This window comes from Sminthopsis crassicaudata, chromosome 6 (assembly GCF_048593235.1).
Source record: "Sminthopsis crassicaudata isolate SCR6 chromosome 6, ASM4859323v1, whole genome shotgun sequence".
NCBI lineage: Eukaryota > Metazoa > Chordata > Mammalia > Dasyuromorphia > Dasyuridae > Sminthopsis > Sminthopsis crassicaudata.
Window position 1 is genome coordinate 196,808,625 of NC_133622.1, and position 9,060 is coordinate 196,817,684.

At 34.4% G+C, this 9,060-nt stretch overlaps 1 protein-coding gene and 1 pseudogene across 1 annotated transcript; both read right to left on the minus strand.

Annotated features, from left to right (window-relative positions):
• Positions 1-665: 665 nt before the first annotated feature.
• LOC141546562 (olfactory receptor 5p57-like) lies at positions 666-1,628 on the minus strand (annotated as a pseudogene).
• Positions 1,629-8,121: 6,493 nt separating this feature from the next.
• LOC141546603 (olfactory receptor 5P80-like) lies at positions 8,122-9,060 on the minus strand. The gene has a single exon (XM_074274553.1). The coding sequence runs from the start codon at positions 9,058-9,060 to the stop codon at positions 8,122-8,124; it is 939 nt and encodes a 312-aa protein (XP_074130654.1).

Sequence of the window (9,060 nt, forward strand, 5' to 3'; positions counted from 1 at the left end):
GCCTCAAAGGAAATCATTAATAAAATGAAAATCCTTGCATGTACCAAAATATTTATAAAATCACTTTTGTTGTAGCAAAGAACTGATAACAAAGCAGATATCCAGTGCTTGAGGAAAGGCTAAACAAATTGTAACATATGAAGATAATAAGATATTATTCTTCTGTAAAAAGTAAAAATACTATTAATACAGAAAATAAAAAAAGATTTAAGTGATTTGTTACAGAGTGACAATAGCCGAACCAAGAACACAATACATCCAGTGATTATAAAAAGGGAAATGTAAATAATCCCCCTAAATCAATAGCTAATATTAAAAAAATAATTACAGATCCAAAGAGCAATGAAAAGACAAGTCTTCATAATTCTCTGCAGAGGTGGGAGATTCATGTTTCTGGAACATCACAGGTATCTTCAGACCTTTGAAATCAACCATTTAATTCACAAATTTGACCCATCAAACTGAAAATATACCTTTTTGAATGCTGATTAATTTGTAGCATTAATCCTAACACATATATGATAACATATACTAATATATATTAACATACACCACATACATGTAAACATTATTTAAAAAGACCGTTTCATTTTTGTCCTGTGTCCTCAAACCTATCACAGTTCCTAAAACATTGTATATATTGAATGATATTTATTGAGTTGAATTCATGAAAAAAGGTATTTCCTACTCATGAGTTTTTTCAGGGCTTCCTTTACTTCATTGTTCCTTAGACTGTAGATAAAAGGGTTCAACATTGGGATCATTACAATATAGAAAACAGATACCACTTTATTTTCATCTGTTGTATGGCTAGACTTAGGCAGCACATAAATGAATGTAATAGTACCATAAAACAGAGTTACTGCTAAAAGGTGGGAGGTAGAGGTTGAGAAAGCTTTGGATCTTCCCTCAGAGGAATTTATCTTCAGGACAGAGAATAGGATGTATACATAAGAGATTATGATAATTAACACTGTGACCACAATTACTAATCCAGTAATGGTAGCTGGAAGAATTTCCACAGTATTATCTTGGGAGTAGGAAAGTTTCACAAGTGGTGAATAATCACAGAAAAAGTGATTTATCTTGTTGGGTCCACAAAAAGACTGATTTAATAAGCAACCTGTAACAACACAAGTATTTACACAGCCACCTAGATAGGATGTGATGAGTAACAGAGTGCAGACCCTAAGTAGACATGTTCGTGAAGTAGAGTAGGGGCCTACAGATAGCCATATACGGATCATAGCCATCACAGAAAGCAGAAAGCACTCAGCCATCCCAAAGGTGCTCCATAGAACATTTGGGCCACACAGCCTTCCAGAGGAATTGTAATTTTGTCCACAAGGAAGTTCTTGAGCATAACAGGTGTGACAGTTGAGGAATATGCAGTGTCTATAAATGGCCAAATGGCTGAGGAAAAGATACATTGGAGTATGAAGTTGGGAACTATTTCTGATCAATATGATTAAAGTAAGGTTACCGACTAATGTGATAGCATAGACACCCAGAAATATCACAAAGAGGATGACATGAAGATTTGGATCATCAGTTAATCCTAAAATAATGAATTCTGTTACAGCAGTGCAGTTATTGCCAGACATCTGTCTTGGAAAGAGTGCCCATTAGATAGAAGAAAAGGAGATTAAAATAAAACATAGGTTTAAAACTTAGACATGTTTATTAATGTATTTAGGAAACATTCACTAGCCACCTCTTATATGCCCATTCTGCTATCTTACTCTCATTCTTTGCTCCTATGAATCATGGCAGGGTGCCCATAAAGAAAGCAGATATGAAAGTATTTGTTGCTTCCAAGTTTTTCCCTGGATGATTTGCCAATTTTGCCATTATGAGAACTTGAAAATGATGAATGAAGAGATTATTTAATCATATCATTATAGACTTTCTTAACCATATGCAGAAACTATATCCAAATGTGTAAATGCTGTTCTGTTAACCAATCACCACTGGCAATTCTCTCCAAAGAAATAAGAGTCTGTTCTATGTTTCTTCATCTTTAATAGGACCATGTTCCACATTCGAAGATGTTATCTGCCTCATGCTAATTTACTACAAGTAAAGTCCTCATTTCCAAAATTGCCCTTATGTTCTAAATCACAAGAGAGGAGGAAGGGAGAATCTCAATTCTGAGTTTTCTCACTGTACTTTGCTCTTAGAACTTTACATTTCTGCAAAAAGCTATCATTAAGCTAGACATTGCTAGCTCTGAAGATCTATGGAAAATTTTGCATGGAAATGCTACTGTTTAGAAGTAAAATGATGGAAAACACTTGCTCAACCTGCTCTAACAATGTCCTGTTTATTTATTGTATCCTTCAATTGCAGAACAGCTTGAGTCAAATTATGGGGTAGGAAAGTAGAAGCAATTTTGTGTGCCATAAGAAGTGATGAATAATATTTCTTTGGAGTTATATGAAAACACTTTTTAGTAACTAATACAGAGTGAAACTAAGTAGAATAAAATTTATATCATGAGCCCAATAACCATGAGAAAGGAAAGCACTTTGAAAAATCTCAGAACTGGGACTAAAAGAGTGAAAAATCATGCCATCATAAGACTGATGAAGAAATATTATCTACCACTTCTTGACAGAAAAGTGATATACTAGACTTACAAAATGAGGCATGGATTCTCAGATACAATGGATCTGTTGAACTGGTTTCCTTGACTATACATGTCTCTTACAAGATATGAGTGGTAAGAGAAGCAACTAACTGGAAAGTGATAGACATGAGTAGATGAAAGGAACCAGAGCAAAATGTTTTCATAATGCCCATGAGAAAAAGGCAGTAATTTATATTTACATATGTACATGTGTATGTATAAATTTTACATTGCTTTTAAAGACCAAATTATCTTGAAATGTTTATATTTATTAATGCTTGTTAAGTTGTCTTAAATATTACTTTTTCCTGAAATATATTTTTTTTATTTCCAATTCTAAACTAATTTTATTCTCTTCTCAGTCCAGGATAAAATGATATAAAATATTGAGATACTGTTTAGCTCAGAGAAGAATCTGACTATAACATATTTATGGCTCTGTGGATAAACTCTTTTTGACCCCAAGAAAAATGAGTGCCCTTATTAAGTAAAAATTGGTAATGTGATAAGGCAATTTTTTTAGCACTTTCTCGTTCATACTTCTCTCTCAGGAAGACTTTGCAATCTACTTTTATGACAAAAGAAAAGCTGTCCCTGTGTGATCCCTTTCCTTCCTTCTATCATAGTGGTGTTGAGCTTATGACTCCATCTGGATTTTCTTAGAAAGATAGATACTGGAGTTTTTTTTTTTTTTTTTACCCATTTCTTTCTTCAGTTTATTTTACAGATAAAAAAGCGAATGGGGTTAAGTGACTTCCCAGGATCATACACCTAGTGTCTAAGGTCAGATTTCAACCCTGGAATATAAATCTTTTTGACTCCAGAGCCCAAATCTATTCACAGTACAACCTAGTTGCCCCATGACAATGTCCTGGGATGACCAGTTGCAAATGACTTTGCTGTTCTCAGCAGTAAAATAATCAAGACTACTCTGAAGGATTAATGATGAAAAAATGCTATGGGTACCCAGAGAAGAAATTGAGTCTGAATAGAAATTGAATTATACTCTCTCTTTTAAACTTTATTTTTCATGAAAGTTTTTTTTATTGGGATAGAAGATCTATATTTTCTTACACAACATGATTTTTTGGGAAATGTTTTTGCATAACTTCAACAACTATCAAATAAGAAATATTTTAGAAAATCTGGGATTACCATGTTACAACTGTGGTTATAGCAGTGTTGACTAGGTGAAAAAAATGTTCCTCATCATCTCACCATATTAATTGAGATCAGGCCATAATTCATATTGATTACACATATACAAAACTGAAGGTGAAAAAGCAACTCTAAAAGTCACTTTAGTAGAAATCACAGATCTTGGAGCAAAGGTAGCATTTATAGTAAGGTCAGTCATCCATGTGTGAAGGCAGTATTGACAATCTTTTCAAGGCTTCTAATAAAATATCACTGGACTATAAGAACATTTATGATATATGAGACAGATTTGCCATAGGACAGTTGATATATGTTGTGAGTCAATTGAGGGCCCCAAATAAGGAGATAAAGGTCATTTACTCCCTGGTTATGAAAGAGAAAAGTACTAGAGAGAGCTTGATAAGATGATTTAGTCTTGCTCCCTCTGCCTTTGAAACAGAAAATCTAGAAAGGAATCTAGAAATTCCTTGTGAAATTTTTCAGGTGTATTAACCTATTTGAATGGGACCAGGTGAAGATTTCTCAAAAAGTCTGTGAGATGGAGTAGGTCAGACCCTAGGTCTAAATTTCAGGAAGTCACCTGATCCCTATTCTCAGGGGTCTGTAGGGCAGAAAAGGTCAGACCCTAAGTCTTAGCTTTAGGAAGTTACATGACCCACAGGAAGTAGACAGCATTCCTGTCCATTGTTGAATGGTTACTTCCTTTTTAGTACATCCAATGAACCCAAGTCTTTTGCTATTTAACCAAATTCACTAATTCTGGCTTGCTAGATCAGGTACAATGCTGGGAGATGGGAGCTGAAAGGATCTGTATCTGCTTGGCTGGTACGTTTGGACCTCTCCTTGCAAGGACCGAAGAACTGTTCCTTGTTTGTATTTGAAGATGCCTCTGAGTAGTCAATTTGGGTAAGGGGGTCTAGCACCTGTCCTACACATATCCCATCACAGAACTCTGAGGGACCAGTTGGAGCTTGGGTAATCAATTACTTTATATCTCAGTGCTATATTATATTTTGCTTTCCTATATTAAATAAAATTTCATTTGGAATGACTATTTTGGAGGAAGGGTCAAATTAAGAAGGAAATTCAGAAGGAGGCTCAATTGACTAGAAATTGGTCCTAGGCTAAGACCCGTTTGATCATTGATTGAGTCAGACCAAATGTAAATAACAGTCATTTCTGCTTTGGCCAGAAACCCTAAGGTTCTTCCTCTCCCAGATTTATTTATTTAGATTTTTTTTTTTTGGACTAAGTCAAAGAGGAGATTTTTTGCCTCCATTGCTACTTAGCCTTAATCACTGAATGGGTGTGGTTTCAGTTAAACTGAGACCTGTCAAAGACTTGAAGCTTAAAAAGGTCAAGATCTACCATTTCATCCAGAGTCATGTTGAGTCATCTTGATCTGTATCTTGCCACTGGATCCAGATGGCTCTGGAGGAGAAAATGTAACAGGTGTCCTTGCCCAGCTCTTCTTCACTTTACTCCAATTCACTTGTATGCCATTGCATCATCTCCCTGATGTCATGGCACTCTTAGAGAAGCAAGGACAAACAACATGTGAAGCTTAAAAAGTCATTCAGGTACTTGATTAGATTCAAAGGTGTTATGCCAGATGTAGCATCCTTTCTATTATAGAAAATATTTCAATATTTCAATGATATTTCAAAATTTTGGAATCTTTCATTTCTTACTCTTGAGTCATATTTCCTAATACATTTTTCGTTCTTCTCACCTAGGCTTACCTTTACATTGAAACAACTTAATTTTAACTTAGATGGTCTTATTGAGTTATTTTGAATATTATGCTACTTAATTTTTTTGTAAGAAATTTTCCTCAATTTCATGTAAAATTTTTAACTTTTAAAAATTTGAATTCCCCTTTTTTCTCTCCCTTCTTTCCCTTTTCCCTGATTGAGAAGGCAAGCAATTTGATATAAATAATGCATTTGCAGTTATGCAAAACAGTTTCATTTTAGCCATGTTTCAGAAGAAAGTGAAAACCAAAAAAAAAAAAAAAAAAAAAAAAAAAGGATGATAAAGAAAATAAAAAGGTGTGCTTTGATTTGCATTCAGACTCCAATAGTTCTTTCTCTGGAGGTGGACAGCATTTTTCATCATAAATCCTTCAGAATTGCCTTGGATCATTGTATTTTTGTTTTGTTTTAGTGAGGCATTTGGGGTTAAGTGACTTTTCCAGAGTCACATACCTAGGAAAAAGACAGCATAAGTATCTGAGACTGAATTTGAACTCAGGTCCTCCTGACTTCAGGGCCAGTGCTCTATTTACTGCATGACCTAGGTACCCCACTGCATTGTTTAGAATAGCAAAGTCATTCACCATTGTTCATTATTACATTACATATTACATTACTCTGTATGTTCTCCTGGTTCTGTTCACTTCATTTTACAGCAGTTCATGTAAGCCTTCCAAGTATTTTCTGTAATCACTCTGCTCTTCATTTCTTAGAACACACTAGTATTCCATAACAATTCAATACCACACTTTATTCAGTCATTCCCTAATTGATGGGCATACCCTTGATTTCCAATTCTTTGACAGAACAAAAAACCTGCTATAAATATTTTTGTACTTATATGTCTTTTTCCTTTTCCTTTATGGCTTTGGGGTTTGGGAGTACAGATCTAGTACTATAATTCTGAGTATAGACAATTTGATATGTCCTTATGGGGCCTAGTTCCAAATTGCTCTTCAGAATGTACAATAATGCATTAGTGTTTCAAATTTCCTGCATTTCCTTCAACATTTGTCATTTTTCTTTTCTTTCAGAATATTCTATCTGATAACTGTGAAGTGGTACCTCAAAGGGGTATAATTTGTATTTTTCAATCAATTGAGATTTAGAGGGTTTTTTTTCATATTACATCTATCATAGATAGTTTTGATTTCTTCTTCTGAAAACTGTGCTCACATCCTTGGACCATTTCTCAATTGGGGAATGACTCTACAATCTTATGAATTTGACTAAATTATCTACATATATGAAAAAAGAGGTCTTTATCAGAGAAACTTGTTGTTTTTCCCCTCATGTTTCTGCTTTCCTTCTCATTTTGCTTATATTGGGTACTTTTATGCAAAATAAGTTAATTTCATGTGATCAAAACTATCCATTTTATGTCCCATAATAAAGAATAGCAAGTCAGTCTTTATATACATTCAACTACTTCTGCAGCTTTAGAAATATATTATAATAAAGTGACAGGAAGACCTGCAATGCATATTTTCTCATAATTAACTTAAGGATGAAATATATTTGTGGCCATGGAATGTAACTGTAATGTATTGGGGGACAGTACCCCCAATACAAGTGATAATATTATTTTAAGTATGAACTGGGAAAAAGCTTTTACTTGTTATGATTTCAGTATCATAAGTAAGAACATAACCCATTCAAGCTTTTCCCACAAGTTATAAAGAGAAAAAAATTGTTGAATTTTAGCATGCAACATTACAAAGAAAACTTTGAACTTAACATTCAAATGATTCCAATAAATGCTATTCAATAATATTTTCCCTCCTAGTTAAGAAGTTTCTCAGTGAGGAGATTTTTATTTTTAATAAATGACTCTTAAAATTTTTTTTTTCATGCTTTCTTCTAGCATTTCTCCCTCGTCACCCCTCACGAAGAGCTAACCTACAGGAAAAAATACATTTTTCAGGTGTGCTATGCTATAAAATGGATCATTGGTAAAAGGATCCCTACAAACACCTAAATATTAATAGCACAATTTTTGTGGTAGGAAGGAACTAGAAACAAAGCAGACAGCAAGTGACTGGGGAATGGCTAAAAAAATTATGGCACATGAACATAATAGAATATGATTGTGCTATAAGAAATAATAAATATAATTAATATACGAACAAAGCAAAAAATTTATATGATCTTACAAAGTAATGATAGTAGAGCCAAGAATATACGTCACACAATGAATATAACAATGTAAAGTGAAACAACAACCCTCCATTCATTAGAAAATGAGTGTTGCAAGATTTCAAAAAAAAATTGTGGACCCAAAGAAGAACAATAAGGGCCCTCTTTATACATTCTTTTTGGAGGTGGCAGACCCATGTTTATGGAAGATTGCATGTATTTTCAGATCTTTGCAACCAACATTTAAGTTTACAAATTTAATTCATCAAAATGAAAATATATCTTTTCTAAAGCTTGATTATTATAATCACTTAATCCTAATCATTATATCCAAAGAATACGAGGCCCTTAAAATAAGGGAATGTTTCATTTTCCCCTTGCATACGCAAAACATATTATATTGCCTAGGACATAGTATGTATTTGATAAACAGTTGTATTGAGTTCATGAAAAGCAATGATTCCTATTCATCAGTTTTTTCAGGGCCCCTTTCACTTCATTATTCCTTAGACTGTAGATCAAAGGATTCAACATGGGGATCAATACAATGTAGAAAACAGAGACCACTTTATTCTGATCTGTTGAGTAGCTGGACTTAGGCACCACATAAATGAATGTAAGGGTGCCATAGAAGAGAATAACGGCTGTGAGGTGGGAAGTACAAGTTGATAAAGCTTTGGATCTTCCCTCAGTGGATTTTATCTTCAGGACAGAAAAAAGGATGTATACATAAGAGATTGTGATAATTAGGACTGTGATCAAAATTATGGACCCAGCAGAGGCAGCAGGAAGAATTTCAGCAAGATCATCTTGGTAGTTAGAAAGTTTCAAAAGTGGTGCATAATCACAAAAAAAGTGATTAATCTTATTGGATTGACAGAAGGACCGATTCAATAAGCAACCAATGAAAATCCAAGAATTCACAGAACCACCCATATAGGAAGCTATGAGTAATAGAGTGCAAACCTTAGAGGACATGTTGGTGGAGTAGAGTAGGGGGTTACAGATGGCCACATACCGATCATAGGCCATCACAGCCAACAGAAAGCACTCAGCTGTCCCATAAATGCCTCCAAAGCACAATTGGGCCACACAGCCTCCAAGAGGGATTATGGTTCTGTCTACAACAAAGTTCTTAAGCATAATAGGTGTGACAGATGAGGAATATCCTATATCCACAAATGCCAAGTGGCTGAGGAAAAGGTACATTGGAGTGTGAAGTTGAGAGCTATATCTGATCAATAGGATTATGCTTAGGTTACTGACTAAGGTGACAACATAGACACCCAGAAATATCACAAAGAGGATGACACGAAGGGTTGGATCATCAGTTAACCCCAAAATAATGAATTCAGTTACAGCAGTGCAGTTATTGCCAGACAT

Excerpts from the sequence above, each read along its gene's own strand:
- LOC141546603 (XM_074274553.1), bottom strand. The coding sequence starts at position 9,060 with ATGTCTGGCAATAACTGCACTGCTGTAACTGAATTCATTATTTTGGGG.